The 19,548-nt window shown below is 39.4% G+C and overlaps 1 protein-coding gene across 5 annotated transcripts in view; it reads right to left on the bottom strand.

Moving 5' to 3' along the window:
* The window catches only part of EZH2 (enhancer of zeste 2 polycomb repressive complex 2 subunit), a 70,285-nt gene that overhangs the window by 35,284 nt on the left and 15,453 nt on the right, over positions 1-19,548 (bottom strand). For 3 of the 5 annotated variants that reach the window (XM_067550343.1, XM_067550344.1, XM_067550340.1), the window contains 4 exons: positions 11,926-12,049; positions 10,589-10,717; positions 3,646-3,762; positions 1,383-1,503 (listed from right to left, as the gene is read on the bottom strand). In XM_067550343.1, coding sequence (XP_067406444.1) covers positions 1,383-1,503; positions 3,646-3,762; positions 10,589-10,717; positions 11,926-12,042 — 484 coding nt within the window. In that variant the 5' untranslated portion in view covers positions 12,043-12,049. The remainder of the gene's footprint in view (positions 1-1,382; positions 1,504-3,645; positions 3,763-10,588; positions 10,718-11,925; positions 12,050-19,548) is intronic. The other 2 variants (XM_067550345.1, XM_067550342.1) reach the window with 1 other exon arrangement.

Raw genomic sequence — 19,548 nt, 5'->3', positions numbered from 1 at the left:
GCTTAGGCCATGAAGGGAGACAAATCTGAAGGTGAAGCCTTTATATGGCCTTCTTCCTCATTGGGGTTGTCATCATCTTGGTCCGGTGAATTCTTCCCAAAGAAAAAGGCTAGACCTCTGAATGCCAACCGTGTATCAAAGTCTGTAGAAATATCCATACAGAAAGAGCCACGGCTTTCTCCACACAAGACAGAAAGGAAGTACCAACACTGCCATTCTGAAAAGAACCTCTATATAGAAACAGCATCAAGACTGGTAGCTAGCATTAGGTAGTCTTTTGTTTGATACAGACATTTCCTTTCATGAGTGGCACACAGTGATTGAAAAAGTGGTGCTTATTTCCACCTCAGAATTCCCTCCAGAAGGCTTATCTTTCCCAATTATTTCAATACTAACTTGAAGTACTATCAAAGAGCAGCCTTACAAGACATAACCATTAGGCCAAAAAAAAAAAAAAAAAGAAAAAAAGTGTGTGGGGGGTACCTGAGAGAGAGCCTGACAGTTGTGAAACTACAGGATCATACAATGAATTTACTACTGAGCAGAGGTACAATAGAGCATGTTTTCACCCTAAGAGCTGAGACTCCGCTTTGAGCAAACATGAAAGGCAGCTTTGTCACAAGAATACCTCGCAAACTAGAAGAGGCAGAAAACATCACAGCTAGTGGGCCAACTCCCCCACAGAATACTCCAGTAAGTGAAAGAGGAAAAATACTATTATGAAGCACTCTACACATTAACACACTATACAGAATACAAATAAAAAGGATAGAACTAGGGACAGTTTTGCCTGAGGAGAGGCAGATAGTATTAAAAACCCAAGCATTCTTATTAGCCACAGAAAACAGTTATTTCCTCCTTGGAGAAGAAAACATTTGAATTGGTTCAGACACCCAGCCTCATTTGTACTATTTGTAGGAGTGTTATCACCAGAGCTTTGTCTTTTTCTTGCCTCCGTTAGAACAATTGTACGTACTTAGAGACCGTATGTTCTAGTGGCCAGAATGCAAAACTAATGACCAAGAACTTCCATGTTCTCAATCCCAGCTATTACAATGATTAATTGTATGCTCTGGGCAACAAGGTTAACCTAACAATTTCACCTCTCAGGACTGGTGTGAGGATTTAGTTTATATTTTCAAACAACTGCATAAATATTAAGCCACATACAAAAGCCAAGTATGAATATTATATTCACTAGTTGGCATGGCATAGGGGGATGTTGGAGAATACTAAATAGTAATTAAATAAGTCCTCAGGACTCATATTTCAGTTTTATATTTAACTTAAAAAGATATAATAAAGCTGACTGCTACATAAGCAGCTGTTAATCATATTTAGGTAGGAAGAAGTGACGGATATACATGGTGTATTGGACTCACCTCTGTCTCCATGTACTTTTCCATCATAGTTCTTGATGAGTTCTTCAATAAAGGTTCCATCCTGGTCAAGCACTTCATCTCCCATGTAAGGAATGTTATGTAAAACTGTTTCATCCTCTACCTAAAAATAATGTGGAAAGGTTTATGATTACAATAAATGCAAAGATTTTCTCTCAGGGAACACACAAGAAAAATTATTTGCATGTTTGATCAGTCCCCCATTTCAACAGTGACACTGCCCCAAACCTGCAGTGATGGGTGGCATTCCATGTAATTATTCTGAAATAAAGTCACTTTTTCTGGAAGAGAATACTCACATGGGCAGTTATTGATGCGTAGCTATTGTGGAATTGCTATTCCACTATAACTATTCTGGTCAATTAGACAAGCCCTTATCCTCAAAACTATACTCATTATGTTAATGGATAATCTGTTGTCTAAAATGGATTAAATATTTGTTGATAATAATGCCTTTACAATTACTTAGTTTAAATAAAATAGGCCTATCTTTTAATTTTGGGTTTCAGGGATGGAGGGCTTGATGATTAGTTTTTGTTGAGAGAAATTGTTCATTTTGGATTGAATTTTCTTGTGGATCAGCTGTTGATTTTATTTGAATTTTTTTTCCCTAAAAAATCACCTCTAATAATAAAAGCAGTAAGTTTGAGGCACTTACAGTAATTTGTATATTTTGTATTTTTTATTCTAAATCTAAATAAATAAAAATGGTTACCTTCAGTGCACTAAATTAACATGAAAAAGGATGACTGATTACATGTAAATAATTATGCACAGTGTCAAAAATGCAGTTCCTTAAGTAACTTAAATGTCTGTTCACAATAGAAGTAGTCAGGTCCTACAATAAATCCTGGATTCTTGAAGGAATTAACATCACATGACAATGACAGTAGATTATGCAAAAATAATCAATAATTCATTAAGACTTCCTTCTGGACACATAATGCCTCAGTCTTCATTTCTAAAAACTTAGTTCAAATTTGATTTAGGTCACAAAAGAAAGCTGTTCTGGTCAAAATCTAGACCTTAGCTGACATCTGTCCTAAACATAAAGCCATTGTACATAATCAGCATTTCTACCCTGGTGAGGCCAAGGACTGGAATAATCTTAACTTTGCAGTACTCATGTTATGGAACACTGGAAGATTTAGGTGGGAAAGATTAAGTCTATGGCCAATGCGATCACTTGCTTAAGCATTAACACTCACCAAGTGTAAATGACAAATATCTTTAAAGTGTCCTGTTTCTAAAAATTAATCAAATACTAAAACTTTTGTCTGCTAGAAAAGCATGCCATCCAGTGATATTTTTAATATTCAACCTTTTCTTCATATGTTTTCAGGTTTAAGACGTAACTGGGGGAAAATGAAAGATGCAACTGGGTAGAGAAACAAAACTGATGTGAAGCACTGAAGAAATCAATATTTCAGATATTATATATAGATCTGACTATTAAAACAAATGGAAGTTTTATATTCTTCCAGATATACTAGTTTATTGGTTTCCAGTTTAATTGTAATTTATCTACTTTTTAAACATACTTTAACAGATATTGAAACTCCATGCAGTATCTTTGGGAACAAGTTGTATTAAATTTATGAATGGTTTATGTACGATTGTGTTCCACTCCATAGGGGAGAGTTAACACAGATCCTCCAGGAACTAAAATACAGTGAGTCACTGAGACCAAACAACTCCAGAGAAGTTCCAACCCGTCAAGTAGTTTGCATATTCTGAGTCAGACTGTTTTCCAGCAACTAGCAAAGAGAGAAAAGGCTTTTGATATAAAAGGATGAGTTTGAACTGGCTCATAGCCTTCACTTTGATTCAGCAAATGGATATAACTCTGTCCAAATGGAGGCCCCAACCCCTGTGGAAGATGGATAGTTTCTGGTATTTTTAGTATGGATTTAAATGTGTTTATTGTTTTCCCTGTAAAGCTTTGCCCTATGGATAAATGTGCTTGCTTAGAAGAGCTGTATAGTAACTGGGAAAAACATTGTCATTGTCTTCTGAAAGAAAGCAGTGCACTAGCTGGCCATTAACCAGAATAGCTTGCTGGAGATATCATAGTGGATGACAAAGGTCTGTGTAACCTTAAAAACCCAAGTCAAAAGGGAGTGGGACAAAGGTTCCTACCCAGAGATAGGGTGACAGGGGAGACCTGAGACCTGACTGGGCATTCCTGAAGTGGACCATGGTGGGGGGAATACAGATGCAGTTAACCTGAAACTGTGACACTTACCATAAAATTTTGTTGAAGGGGAGACCAAGAATACATTATAGGCACTGAAGCAACAGCATTCAGAGTCTTGAGTGGGATGACTTGTTTTGGAAAATCTAAGTCACTGGTAACAGAACACTGAAATGAGAGGTAGAAATTACACTTCTCTCCTGGTAACAATTCTGATAACAAAATACACAAGATTGTTTCAATGTATAAACTATATCAGAATTAGGTAAGTCTGGCCTTTCAAAAAATGCATCAATGTTTAGGTGGTAACATTAGGAATAGGTTTAAGAAGACAGACAAAAATTAATTTTGTTTGCAGAGTATTTATTAATGGTTTCCATAACATGTAGATTTATTTGTTTACTATCACATAGAATGATATCCAGGCTCTCATGTACCTAAGACATTACACTCAGCCTACTTAACTAAACGCAATGATGTTTTTCTCTTATCTAAAACAGATTCAGTACCTGATGTTGAATTGTCTTATTAGTATTTATACTGTATTAACTTGTTGACAGGTAGACAGGGAAGAATTCCTTCTGGCTTCATATTAATGCACTGCTGAGATCAAACAATTTCTTTTTAGAAATGTCTGATTTAATAAATTATCACTTTAACTTGTCTGTAGGTTTCAACCTCTACTATATCCCTATCCTATCTCAAAACTTTTGATCATGTGTATTGTGTGCAGGTCAACAGCAAAGTGAAATTTACTCTAATACTGAACTCTGAACTGTCAAACAATGCTTTTAAAATGGCATTCTTTTAAAATTCATGTTTTTGCAGACCTAGAAAAGGGAAGGAAGAGAAATCACAAAAAGGGTGAGAAAGTATAGAACGCTCAAAATGTGAAGCGAGAAATTGTTTTAAAAACTAAAACATTTAGACAATTAATAAATTTGGTCAGTCCTAAAATATATGAGAAACATTTTAAGCCAGGATCTGAATAATTCACTAATTCAATAATAACTGAGGGGACCTACACAACCAATTTCTGAAGGTTCTATTTTTAAAGTTTCTAGCCCTTATACTTGCAAAGGTAACCTTGTAAATTACAGGCAGAGGTGGTAACGCTGCCTATACTTAAGGCTGCTCAACAACCCCGTTTAGAGTTGCCTATAACTTTACCAAACTTTAACCATTCATCCTGAATTTTTTCATGCCAGATATCTGCCTGGCTGAAGGGTAGTAGTTTTGTTTTTTGAGTTTCAGCTCATTTCTCAGAACACATTTAGGGAAAAAAACGTTGCTTTGCCCATGTGAAATACTTTTTTTCTTTTTTTTTTTTCTTTTTTTAAAGTTGCATTGAGAAGCTCTAATACCTCCTTGGTTTGGAGACACTAGTTAACAAGAGTAGAAGAGAAGGGATTTATCTGTGTCAATCTTTCTACACTACATCAAAGAACCCACATTTTTTATAATCACATAAAATAACTATATTTAAAAATATTAATATTTCAAAGTCAAGCACTCAAGAGTTAGGAAATGCCAGAATTAAGTGCCTTTGTACGTATGTATTATGATATAGTCTTTACTTTTTTTTAAATCTTTACTTATACTATCATATATTTTTTCCACAAGACCCCTATCTTATTCAGTGCACAGAATGTACCATTCTCCTTAAATGGATAACTATTCAATATATTGTTTTATCCTCATTCTTTAATGTGTTGTCCCATGCCTTATTTACAGCACACTATTCAAACAAACACAGCATTATTCATTTCCTCATAGGCTTTTCTATGGCACTTCTCACTATGGTATCTGACTGCTTCACAAACATTTTATGTTAAAAAAATTCACTGACTTCAAGGGGCACCCGTGAGTGCTCAACACTTCTGCAAATCAAACCCCAGGATCTCAAACTGGGGACCCAGAAAATGAGACACACCTAATTATCAGCCTCTTGTGAAAAAATGCAGTTTCAGTGACTTGCCTAGTACCACACAGGCAGGGACAGAATCCAGCACAGTTTCCAGCACAGGCAGAGACAGAATCCAGTTCTCCAGAGCATCATTCATGCTTTAAACATAAAACTATCCCCTCTCTTCCTGCACTTCCCGCCTCAGTCAATATACACCTTTCGACTTCTGCATCAGTGAGATTGAGATCCTATGGACAACAGCCTCTCGCTTCACTACACAACCTTGATTCATTCCCAGACAGGGTGGATTGATTTAAATCATGATTTAAATCACCAAGAGAAATTCATTGATTTAAATCAAGTTTCCCACTGATACTGCTTCACATATTTCTTAAACAATGGTGCAAATCTGATCACTAAAACTTATTAATTTACAACTCAATACAGCATTTTACAACATCTAGGAGGGCATATTTGGTGTAATTTTTTAGATAACTTGATTTTTATTAATTTAGGAAATAGTACATAATACTTATTACCTGTCTCAAGCTGCAGATGCAGCAGCAGTGCATTAGGAATGGTAAGAACTAAATCATACACACAAACACAATAGCACTTATATTTTATTAAACTAAATCTTAAATGTTACATAAATGTTTCACATTTGCAATTGCAGCAGTCTCCTGAGTTGCCAGCTGACGGATGTCCTTAAACTTTTTTTTTTATTTTCAAATTTTATTAACTCTGACAAGTCATCACAACATCTACTGTCCTGAAAAATTCTACAACTAGCTCTCATCTTCCCCACTCCCACTGTCATTTTTAATCATAGACAAACAGAAATGAGTTTTCCTGCTTTTTCAATTCCCAGTCAATTTCTTAGCTATGACTGAATAATACCAAATGATGAAAATATTCTCTGTGCCTGCAGAGGAAGCTACTGCTGTGAAAAGTTAGCTTAGCAACTGAAGGAACTCTGTTTCAAGGCTCCTGGCTAATGATTTCCACCAATTGAGGGGAGTGACTTTGTTCAAAACATGATCAGTAAACATGTACTGTTTAAATAGTTCCATGCCAGCCCTGAAATTTATTATGACTGGCATAACTGAGGAGTGATTTTGAGATACCCATGCCTGGCAGCATCATCATCTTCAGAAGTTAGGCATCTACCTTTGTATCTGGGGTCAAGAATGTTCGCCAGAAAAGGAGGTGGAGTTAGTGCTTGATCCATTCGCTTCCTTATTGCCTACAGTTTAACTTTCTGGTGAGGTATTGCTTTCTTCAATGTCTCTTGACGCGCCTTCCAAATTTCGACAGCATCAGCAATGCAGCAACAATTTCTCTGAAGTTTGTTTAAAGCTATGGATATAGGCTTCAGTATACTGAGCATATCCTCTACATTCCTCTTTAATCCAGTGTTAGATACTTTGGATGAGATACTTCCATTTATTTTATCACAGTTTTCTTCACAAAGTTTTATGAGAATAGGCCAGTTCTTAATAAACGTTCAAAACAATCAACCACAGAATTCCATCGAACATCGTGAGGGAGAATTAGTTTGGATCCTCCTGCTCTCTTCGCTGAAGCAAAATTGTTGTTACGGAAGTATTTTGCGACTTCAGCAACATTTTCATTTATTCCTGGAGAAGATGTACTTAAGTCTTTGGCTAAAAGATGCATTAAATGGGCATTGCAGCTATATGTTATTAAGGAGAATCCTTCCGTTTCTTCTTCTAAGTCCCATATGTAGCTTGGGAGGAGTGTAGAGAAACTCCATCCTGCTCACTGTCCGATTACTCACTTGACATTGGAGGGGCATGGCATGATTGTGGGAAAACACCCCTTGGTTGACCACGGCTTGGTTCCGTGATCTTAGTACCAAGGGGCTGAGAGTCAGGAATTTCCAAATAGCCCAATCATCGGTGTGATGAAATTCTGCTGGTACTGAACATCCCAGTGTCAGTGATGGTGCCAAGACAGATGGGAACCTCACCCGTACCAATCTCTCTGGTGCCGGATGGGACAGCTCGCATACCAGGAGCATCGAAAGGTGTTTGCCCTGGTCTCTCTGTACCAAAGATTTGGTACCTGTGCCCAAAGGATCCATGAGCCAGCAACAGTACCAGCCACCAACAGTTGCCAGGAGGCATGGGTGCCGGACAATCTCAGTGCCGAGGATATCAAGTAAGATGGTGATTGCTTTTGGCTACCCTGGGCGCGGCTGAGGGACTTCTCTCAAGTTGAAAAAGAGAGAGGGGAATCCTTGAACCGTTTCTTCAACCCGCTATCCTTCGAAGTTGAAGGTTGAGAGGAAGACTCATGCCCACCAAAGGGCTGTGGTTGGAAAGCCACCTACACAAAGATGATTTTCTGGCAGAGCTCTCTGTCCTTGAGGGATCTCTGTTGAAGCTGCTGGCAGCAGGAACACTTTTGTTGGATGTGGTCCTCACTAAGGCAGCAAATGCACTTGGGAGTGCTTGTCCACAACTGGGATATCCTTGCTGCAAGTATGACATTTCTTGAAGCCCAGATATCTGGGTATACCACCCTTGTCCAGGGGTGTTCCCCCCTCCTCACCAGGGGTCAAAAAGAACATAGTCTTTTCTTTTTTTCTTTAAAGGCACAGCCAAATAAAACTAAAGGAAGGCAAAAGGGTTTCTAAAAACTAAAGATTAACAGCTGCAAAGGAAAATGAATCTGCTAATGGACAGCTAAAGGCTCCATCTCTAGCCAGGGATGGTTGAGAAGGAACTGAGGACAGTCAGCCCTCACTCTGGCAAGGCTTGTGGAGCAGCATGAGAAGAGAGAGTGCATGTGTGGGCCCTACAGCCACAGCTACTAAAATTCTTCGATCAGCAGCTCACACCCATAATGGAGACACACCCATAGGGACACTACTCAAAGAAGCAGCCAAGATCAGCAGCAACGATCAGCAGCAACAAACAGTGAACCAAGATGAAAAAAGAGGCTGAGGAATATAACTGGTAGGCTCTAGGGAGGGGTACAGTAGTGGAGCTCTGTTTCCATCAGAGTACCAAGAAAGGGGAGACAGAAAGCTTTCTTCTTTCCAAAAGGCAGAGATGGGCTTCAAATTTCTAAAGACACCAACTAGCCAGAGACTGACATAACAGGTAGAGTCCTCCAAGCTAAGGTACAGGGACAGTGGCCTGGTAAAAATCTGATCTATGTCACTCCCTTTCCTGAGCCACTGGCAAGAGAATTGAGATTCTCAACAGTTCACTCACTGCCTTGGATACACAATTGGTGGAGATCCTTTCCACTCACCTCACCTCTTATTTCTACCTCAGGGTTAGTAGATTTAGTTCTTTGACTAGTAGATGTCTGGCAATTTTTTCATGCCATCATCTAAGTCTAGAAAATATACAGAATTATAAAAATAATTATTTTGTCCTTTAAAAAAAAAATATAACTAAAGTCTCCAGGCAACACTGTGTTTGAACAAGGTCAAGAACAAAGTCAATATTTTAATTCCCTTTTATGATCTTATATGATTCTCTGCCTGCTTTTGAACTCAGTTCAATCATCAAGGAAATTACATTCATGGGGTGGCTCTGGTCAATGCCACTCAATAGGCTAGTCACTGGAGGTGAATGAAAACCAAGATCTATGGATCAACATAGAGAGAGGAATGTCACCTGTGATACTTGTAACCCACATTGAGTGTGTCACCTTCATGAAACCTGAACACCAGGTACCAAGTCTCTCTCCAATGTATTTGAGACTAAAATATTTAAATTTATTTAAAAGAATTCAGATACATTTTTCATAAATACTATTTCCAGTCTTAAATTTCCTATTATAAATTATGGCAATTTTTAAATCAAGCATTGAAAGTAGAGTTCTTCTGAGTCTTTTGTGAGACACACACTGGATTAAAATGCAATAATTAATGCACTCCAATTCAGAGAGGGAATTAACATAAAATTCCCCGTCGATCAGGAAGGCAAATCAAGCTAATAAGTCAAAACCTGATATATTCAAACCATAACTCCAAAGGTGAAGTTTGACCCTCTTCCTCCAAAGAACTGAAAAACTGATGCACAACCCTTACAATTATTTTTGTTTTCAGCATTTGTTACAACTACTATCAAAAGCTCTGATCCTGCATGTATGTGGGTGTAGCAAGTATGGAGCTCCACTGACTTCACCAGGGCTCTACCTGTGTGCATTGTTTTCTAGGATTGGAGCCAGTCATCTGTTTTCCATTTTTACTCGCAGGATTACGTTCATGAGAGAGCAGCAGAAGGAACACTACGACACATGGGCTGGAAATAATTTCAAGAAGGAAGACAAATGGACAATATATATATTTATGGCTAAAATACCAATAGTATATAAGTTCCCTTTCAAAAATTTCATATTTTTTGTAATTTTTTGCCACTTACTAAAAAGTCATCCCCTCCTCTCCCCGTCAAAAATCCCCCAGAAGATTTGTCTATTAAATTCACTGTCTGTTTATGGCAAGCCCGTCTCACTTTGATGAGTAGGAAAAGACACTTTCCTCATTATCAGATCATTTCACATCAAAAAGTCAGTCTACCTACAGAAGCTATACTAGCTTAAATGTGCTAACATCAGGGTTTTGCACCAGTTTAAACTACATCCATTTAAAACCTATTTAGTTAATCCAGTGCAACTTTTTTAGTACGAGCAGAGCCTAAGCAAACTAATCTATTCACTATTTTCACGTAACTTGTTTTATGAAGTGAGGGCCTGATCCAGCACCCATTTAAACCAATAGGAGTTTTTCCATTGACTTTAGTGGCAGCTAAATCAGACCTCAAGTTCCCATGAAACAAGAACGGCTGATTAAAAGATGGTAATGTGTGACCTAAGCATTTTCAGCATCAAAAAGTGGTCTTAATTTTATGTACTTTAAGATCTTAACTAAGCAGCATTTTATTGATTCCCTTTCAATAATAATTGTTCCTAGAAAGGTGCTAGGGCTTCATATGAAAAAAGAAAGTTAGTGGCTAACGTACGATCTGCCAGCCGATTTCTCACCAGTAAAACCAAAATGGGCTGACAACCTTGTAACTAGAATTACCACAACACATGTTAACCAACCTCCCTGGTCCCACGCAATGAGCTCACAGAAGTCATGATGTGTACAGGCTGTATCCTACGTTGCTTCCATTCTTGATTTAAAATTTCTGTTCTTTCCAGTATCTTCTGACGATTACAATTAAACATACTCTATGAATGAAAGAGAATGTTGCAAGCAAATTAAGGAGTCAAAAGTCATGTAATAACTTCAAGTACTATCAGGTCTATTTTATTAACAAAACATACATCTTTGAAAATACTAACTGCACTTAAGCAACACCATGATAATACATAAAATTAACAACACATTTTACTTGAAAAAATAGTTCTCTATATTCAGCATTCTACCTGTTTTGAAAAGTATTTTTTCTCTTAAATATCCAAATATAGAATTATTGGACAGTTATTTTTATTTAAAGTAGCATGTTCACCAGCAAAAAGAGGGGTCCTGTATTTCATACAATACAGAACTACAGATAAACATATTTCATAGTTTCCAAGTGGACTGATTATATATAAAGCCACAAAACATCTTTGACATTAATGCATATGATGTTATTTAAAAGGCAGACTTGATGATCCTGGTGTCACATATTATTGTGAAGGTTATCGTATGTTTTTATACACAGCCTGTATTACAAACACTACACTTCATGGCCTAATGCTTCTGTTCTCAATAACTCAGTTTAAGTTACCCAGCTTGATCTCAGCCATATGACTTTTTTTCAAAGTGAGAAAAATCCAGTCAGTCATTCCTGAATTATGGGAAAGTGGAAAGAAACATTTTAAAGCTTATTTTAAAATAAGGCCAAACCAACTCTTCTGCTTTCCCCCCACATTAAAGGAATTAAACAGAAGTGGGGGGCAGAAGACACATAGGGGAAAAACACTGAACTGTCTGTGGAGATGGACTTAGACTAACTGACGTTTATTCCTCCTTCTTCCTCTTCCATGCAAGTCATTTCTGAATGTTTGGAGATCTGGGGTTTCATGATGGTGCTGCAGGACAAGAAATGGCCACTCTTCCCAGAACTAAGTCCCCTAAAAACTACAGGGATTTTTCAAGCATAAATAAATATTGATCTTTGGCATTTCCTGACTGAATTAAATGTGTAACTAAATGTATTTATGTAAATACCTGCCTACGAATTCATAACTCTAATTACACATTAATACAATTTTCTGCAGTTAGTAGTTCATGTTGAGATGTGCAAAACCTTTTATTAAAGGAAATACATTTTCCAACACATATATACTTTGTTAACTGCAAGATTTCAATTCTAATTTATATTTTAGAAGAAAATCCATTTTAATGCCTACTATATAAGATTTTCATGAAGGAAGTACAGGTGACCTACCTTAACTTCATCTGCCCGGCGGAACCTCTTGAGCTGCCTCAGTCGCATGTATTCTGATTTTACACGCTTCCGCCAACAAATTGGTCCCTTCTCAGATTTCTTTCCGGTCTGACCCATGATTATCCTGTAAATCAATAATATCATGTTAAGATTCACCAACCTAACTGCTATGGATAGGACAGTGACTGAATAGACAGACAGAAGGACAATGGGTGAGAGAAAAATCAGACATTCACAAAGAACAGTTAACCTTCCAGGACTTGATCCTGCGAGGTGCTAAACAGTCTGGCCCTAATTCAGCAAAGCAGTTAAGCATATTTTTAATTTTAAGCATAGAAGCAATTGCACTGGAAGTCAATGGGGTTACTCATGTGCAAGCACGTGCTTAACTGCTGTGCTGGGTTGGGCCACACTGCTCAGCACCTTGCAGAATTGACCCCTTATTCAGGTAGAAAAGTTCAGATACTGAGAAATGCTTCATACTATGAAGTAAGTAATGTAATGGGAAGTTAAACTTTCTAGTTATAGTCCCTATTTGAGTTTCAAGCTGGAAGCCAAATTACTGTGAATGTCACCAGAAATACGGGAAACCAGAATAAGATACTGTAAACTAGTTACTATTCTGCAGTACCATTGCAAAATATTTTAACTATAAGGACACTTATATAAACAAGTATTATGGAGGTAAGAGTTTAAAACGGAATAAATTCACAAGATAGACTTGAAAAATTCTCCAACCATAGTAAAATGAAGCTATTTACACTTGATCCTAAATCCAAGAAAGGAAATGTAGATCTTTTAGTTACAAGCTTTTTCACACAAATATTAACAACCATACAATGAAAAAAATCTGATTCATTTGTGCTTTGTATTTAAAAATATCCACATTTTGCTAATATAATATGTAATGGTCTCATAATGCCAAATACTTTCAATAGCTGTTGCCATTAAAAGTATATTGCACTTCCTGGCTGCCACCAGTGCTAGAATTCCTAAAGCAAAGCCACTCCCTCAAGACTTGCCTGCACTAAGGAAATGAACCACTACAACCTACTGTATTTTATTTGAAGTACTTTAACTTGCAACAGTGCATTATGTTCACAAAAGCAACCCTGGCTAGCAGGACTGAAAAAAATCCAGTTGCCTGGCAAAAGTAGGAAACTTTTAGGCAAGTGTCATCAACTTCTGCAGAATCATTTTTAGCTCTTATGGTTGTGAAGATAACCTTCTAAATGTAAACTCAGGCCAGGTCTACACTAAAAAGTTAGGCTGACCCAGCTACGTCGTTGAGGGGTGAGAAAAATCCACCGGTGTAGACAGCACTAGGTCAGTGGAAGAATTCTTCTGCTGACCTAACTACCGCCTCTCAGGGATGTGGATTAAACTACAGTGACAGGAAACCCCTTGTTTTAATGAGCATCTACAGTGACGCACTATAGCGTTTCTAGTGAAGACATAGCCTGAGTAACTGATGCAATACTGTCTTCCTCAATCTAGAGGCAGATGGTTTAATGCCTGTGCTGTTTGTCAGAGCTGTGCTACACTCCCTGAAACAGTACTGAAAACAGTTTTGTCCAAGTTACATTAACAAAACAGTTTTCAGGAGGCAAAGAAATATTTTCAGCAACTGTTCAGTTTTCCAGTATAGACAAGACATGAAGAGTTACAGAGGACTTTAGGACAATCTCATAAGTATCAAGCACAAAGCTAGAAGTCTAATCACTCTCAGAATGACTGTTCCTTCATTTATATATAAAAACTAGTCATATACACAAGTCTCAAGAAACCTGAAACATGTTTACATAAAAATCTTTTATGCTAATTATGCCATCTATTTGTTGTCGGATAAGTGTTTTTAAGCAAAATTATATGCTTGGGCATGTTGTTGAAGGAAGACCAAAAAACACATACTGCTGGGTACACAGAGATGCAGAAGCTTGAACTCCTGGACAGAAGCTCTACCTAGATTGTTCATTTGGAACCTCAGACTTTTGAATCTGTAATGTCAACAGTTGGCCCCAGAGGACAGAAGGATCAGGTGAACACAGCGGTCAGAGAGCTAGAATGCAATCGGGAAAGGAAGCACTGCTGGACTCTTATAAGCTTAGGCTCTCTCTCTGGGAGTAAGAAGCAAAAGAATTACTGAAAGCCACTGTTATGTTTGTTATGATTACTCTAGTTAAATAAAAGTTTAGTGGTTTTTCAAACCCAGAAGTTGGAGGGGTAGTAAATCTGAACGGTCCTAAAGAGATCTTCAGGGCCCTCAAAAATAGAGTTTGGAATTGCTGTCAGGATCACCCAATACTGTCAGGCAAGTGTCCTGAGAAGAAGCTTAGAGAAGAAAGCTATTCAGGCAACCGAGAATTGTTGTTGAACAGGGTGTGTACCCAGGTTGGGGCAGGTCATGACAAACGGACTGGGGGAGAAAAGAGTGTTGGGTTGGGGAAGGAAGAAAGTAGTGGTAGTCACAGTAAGATGGGTAGCTGAAACAATTCTCAATGTCCACCTACCCAATAATAAGACTGCAGGTCAAATGCCCCCAGTGCACACTGTCTCCACATTGTCTACATGCATTTTTACTAATTACTTTAAAATAAAGGTTACTCACTTGTAACCAGAGCTTTCAGAGATGGATTCTGCATATTCACTCTCATGACTACAAAAAGCCACAGATGCTACTTCGGCTCTACTTGAGTGAGACCTAATCCATTCAGGGTAAGGGAAAGATATCACCCTACAGACTTTTTGGATACATTTGGAGTGTCTGTGTTGTAACAGCCTGACCTTTTCTCCTATTTGCATAAAACACAAAAAGATTAGATCGGCTAAACATTTTAGTTCTGTTACGATAGAAGGCTAACGTACTTTTTGCATCTATAGTTTGTAAACAAGTCTCATCTATCTGATTGTGCAGCCTAGGAAGAGATACAGGTAAATTGATTGTTATTATGGAAATCAGTCAGTACTTTAAGGGAAGACTTGAGTGAGGGCATAACACTACCTTATAATGAAAGAGACACTAAATGGTGGGTCAGCCATTAGCGAAGTTCACTCACTCTTCTTGCTGATGTAACAGCTATTATGAACACTGTTTTAATTGGTATCTGAAAACAGGAGCTCAAATGGGTGTTTCATAAGCCGTGTAAGGACTAACTATAGTAAGGTCTCAAGAGGGTGCGGGGATTGTGAGTGAATAGCAATTTATTACCAATGACAGTGTAGTATGCTGATATAGCTGAAAAGTGAACTAATGACAGTGAGATACTAGGTACTCCAAAATGGACTGAACTGAAGCCATATGAGGCATATGAGGTATAGTAGGATTTGCCTATAATAAAAACTTTTCCATTTAAGAAAGTAACATTTGAGTTTTCTAGAGTTCTTCACAACCAGAGTTCTTTCTAGAAATCATCACAACCATAAGAGCTAGAAATGATTCTTTTCCAGAATTAAATTCTTTGCACTTATAAGGAATGAGACTGTTCTAGGTTTGTTAATATCGGCCCACGCCATGAAGTGAAGCAAATGCAGGGCTGACGATATACTTACCCATTCTATTGTGTCAGAAGCAGAAGGTGTTGGGAACAGGTCAGAAGACTCCTCTGGGGAGTTGAAGCAGGTCTGAGAACCAGTTGTTTGGCCCAAGCTTTGGAGATTAAGATTACGTTGTTTCATCTTCCTTAATACTTTCTCAAAGGGGTAGGAAAGGCTTAAAGACGACCTTGTCCCCAGCTTATCTCAAATGGCTCTCCCAGTCCTCAAACAGAACCTGTGACAATTCACATTCTGTGGAAGCAAAGAGGTCTACATCTGGATACCACAACAGAGCGAAGATTTCATTTATCATAAATGTCGTCTATGATCATATGTGCACTTGTGTTATTTCTGCATAAGAAACAGTTACTTACTGTAACTGTGGTCCTTCAAGATGTGATGCATACGTGTGTTCCACTTTGATATGTGCATGACCAATGCAGTCGAGCCAGAGCATTTTGCCTAGCAGTACCTGTAACAGGGCGGATTTTAACATCGCAGCCATAGTCCCCCATTTGGCTAAGTGAGGTGATGCTGCCTTGATCGCCTCCCCAGACTACACTCCGAAACAGAGGGGATGGAAGGCAGGTTGTGGAATACACATCTACATCACAGCTCAGAGAATTACAGTTACAGTTAGTAACTGTTTTTAATTCATGAAGTAGATGGAGCTGTGTATTCCACTTAGGTGACTCACAAGCAGTACCCACAGGAAGAAGAGCTCAAAAAAGTCTATCTAAACAAGGGCTGCAGGACCGTCTTCCCTAAGTTTGCATCTGCTCTGGATGTCATGGTAACGGCATAATGGTCAATAAATGTATGCATCAATGAACACATGATGCCCTGCAAATGTCTAACACTGAGACTTCGCTTAAGAATGCCACTGACATAGCTTGCGCTCTCGTAGAATGAGCTCACACTTGTTGAGGGGGACAACTCGAAGGTATTTTGTATGCAGTCTTGATATAGGAAGTTATCCACTTAGAGACAGGTAGTCTCTTCACAGACTATCGCTTCATATGATCTGCATACGACTCAAACAGAGTAGACAAAGCACATAGGTTTAGTCCTGTCCAGGTATAATACTAGACATCATCCAATGTGTGACAGTGCTGGTCCTCTGGGGATGAATGCAGTTTATGGAAAAAACCCACAGATAAATACACCACCTGATTCAAATGAAATGGAGAGATCACTTTAGAGAAAAGTTTTGGTGCAGCAACAAAATCAGTTTGTCTTTGGAGAATTGCATATAAGGAGGCTCTGCCATGAAAGCCTACAACTCTTATACTCCTCATGCAGATGTTACCACCAGGAATGCAGTTTTTTTACATGAAGACGAAAGTGGGGAAGATGCCATAGGGTCAAAAGTCAGTCCCATCAGAGCCGCTATCACCACATTAAGGGTCCCATAAAGGAACTGGTTCCTACACCAAAAGATGGAAATGAAGAATTCCTTTTACACGGCACTGGAAATACAAATCTTTCAAAAGTGGAAGGCTGAAACACTGAAATCACCACCAGATACACCCCCAATTAGCTAAATATAAGGCCCGACAACTGAAGATGTAGCAAGTACTCCGAGATACCCTGGATTCAGGCCAGCATTGGTTGAACGCCGTGTGCCAATGACCACATCAAAAACTGCTTCCATTTTGCTAAGTAGGCCATTCTGGTAGAGGGCATTCTACTATTAAATAGAACCTGTTGAACAGCCACCGAACATTGCTCTACTTCCTCATTCAACCACAGAGCAGCCACATGGGGATTCTTATGTGAGTAGGTAAGGATGGAGAGGAAGGAATATGGCAGGCTGAACAGACAACATGAGAAAGTCGGAAAACCAACGACTCACCCATGCAAGACAATGCAGATGAGCTTCGCCTGATCAGCTTTCAGCTTGAGGATGACCCGTGGAACAATAGGGACCAGAGGAAAAGTGTACAGGAGACCAACTGTCAGCAAAAGTGGAAGGCATCAGTTAGGAAGCCCAGACTGAGGCCCCCTCAAGAGGAGAAAAGACAGAATTTCTTTTTGTCCCTTGTAGCAAGCAGGTTGATCACTGGGATGCCCCAAGCTATGAAGATGACTCACAGAACAGTGGGTTTCAGAGACCATTCGTGACTCAGGTGAAAATTCCTGCTGAGATGGTCCATGAGATGATCCTTGACCCCAAGCAAGCGATCGACTATCTGAGCAATATTCTCTGATGCAGAACTGGCACAGACTGTTTGCCTCTTAGCTGAGCACCCTGCAGTGTGCTCTCCCTTGCCTGTTCACATAATACATTGTGGTGGTATTGTCAGTAAGTATGTCAACCACTGAGCCTCTGAAGCCATCTAGAGAACTGTGAGAGGCCTTGCAGAAAGCTTGTTCATATGCAGTGAAGCTTCCTGCTCCAACCACAAACCCTGAACTTTCTGCGACCCCAAACATACTCCTCAACCCATCAGGGAAGTCTTGGTGATAACGGTCCTGGTTGGTAAGGGCCGGACGAAGGGAATGCCCTGACATACTCTGAACTGTCCACCACTGCAAAGAGTCCAGGATCAATGGAAGTAGGTGAACCAATTTGTCCAAGGGGTGAAGGGTTAGGCAGTAAACTGTTGTGAGCCACAGCTGAAGAAGGCAACGCAGCCTGGTAAATTTGAGTACCTGTGTGCATGCGGACATATGGCCCAAGAGCCTCAGGCAAATCCGAACTGTCATGGAAGGTTGAAACTGCAGTCCAAGACAAAGGCAGTAAACTGTCTGAAAACAAATCAGTCTGCAACAATGCTCTCAAGTGCGTAGAGTCTATTAGTGCCCCAACAAACTCGATTTTTTGAGTGGGGACCAATGTTGACTTCCCAGTGTTTAGGATGAGACCCAGACAGTGGAATAAGCACAGTGTAAGAAGAGCTTCTTCTCCAGACCTCTCCTTTAGTAACCAATCATCCAGATATGGGAAGACATGGATTCCCTTCTTCCTGAGGTATGCCATCACTACAAACACATAATTTGGTAAAAATCAGGGGTGGGATAGAAGACAGACTGAAAGGAAAGACCGTGTACTGAAAACTGAAAGTCACCATGATGAACCAAAGAAATCTTCTGTGGCTCAGGAGAATTGCCACATGAAAATAAGTATCCTGAAGGTCCAGAGCAGCAACAGTTGTTCTGAGTCAACGAGGGAAAGATAACTGATATGTGGGGTTCTGAACGATCGCCCTATCTGACACCTTTGTTGAAGCTACTGAGATCGAGAATAGGCCTCACCCCTCCTTTGGCTTTGGGATCCAGAAAGTACTGGGAATAAAAACCTTGACACCAGTACCCCGGAGGAACCTGCTCCCCAAACCCAGTAAAGACGGGATCAGCTTGAGAAGTATCTTGTGAGAGGGGTCCATGAAGGAGGACAGAGAGGAACTGGTCAGTAAAGCCCAATCTGATGGTGCTTAGGACCAGCTGCTAGTGGTAATAGAGTCCCAAACATTATGAGAGTGAGCTAGCCTGTCCCAATATGGAAGGGATGTGGTAATGGTAGCCATGACTGGACTGCTGCTCTGGACAGACAAGTCAAAATGGGCACTTGGGAGGTGCTGAGGAAAGGCATGACAACTCATTGAATCCAGAACCCAAATGTCTCTGCCTCTGGGACCTATGCCCCTTTCTGAGGTAGTCCCGCTGTCTCAGGGGAGGGAAAGATTGCCCAAAGGATCACCGTGAGTGGTACTGCTGCTGCTGACTGCCATAATGGTGCCTTTGCATTGCTGGTGTTTACACTCCCAAAGAATGTAGGGTTGCCCTAGACTCCCTGAAGAGTGCAAAGTTTTGTCCGAAAAGTGCATCTGACCATTAGAGAGCAAGTCCTCTATAACCTGCTGCACATCAGGAGCAATGCTTGAATTTTGCATCCAGAACAGCCTTCTTACAGTCACTACTGAGGCCATCACTCTGGCCAAAGTGCCTAGCATTGACTGTGGCTACTTCCTGGCTAAAACACAGCCCTCAGCAATAAATGCCTGAAATTTCTCCCTGGAGGTTTTCAAGCAGCTGATCTGTAAATTTTGACAGTCATCCAATTCACAAAATTGTATTTGGACAACA

The sequence above is a fragment of the Emydura macquarii genome, unplaced genomic scaffold, assembly GCF_026122565.2.
Source record: "Emydura macquarii macquarii isolate MOO-44397 ecotype Brisbane River unplaced genomic scaffold, CSIRO-AGI_Emac_v2 contig_1263, whole genome shotgun sequence".
In the NCBI taxonomy this organism is placed as follows: Eukaryota; Metazoa; Chordata; order Testudines; family Chelidae; genus Emydura; species Emydura macquarii.
This window is presented reverse-complemented; position numbering and strand designations above follow the sequence as displayed.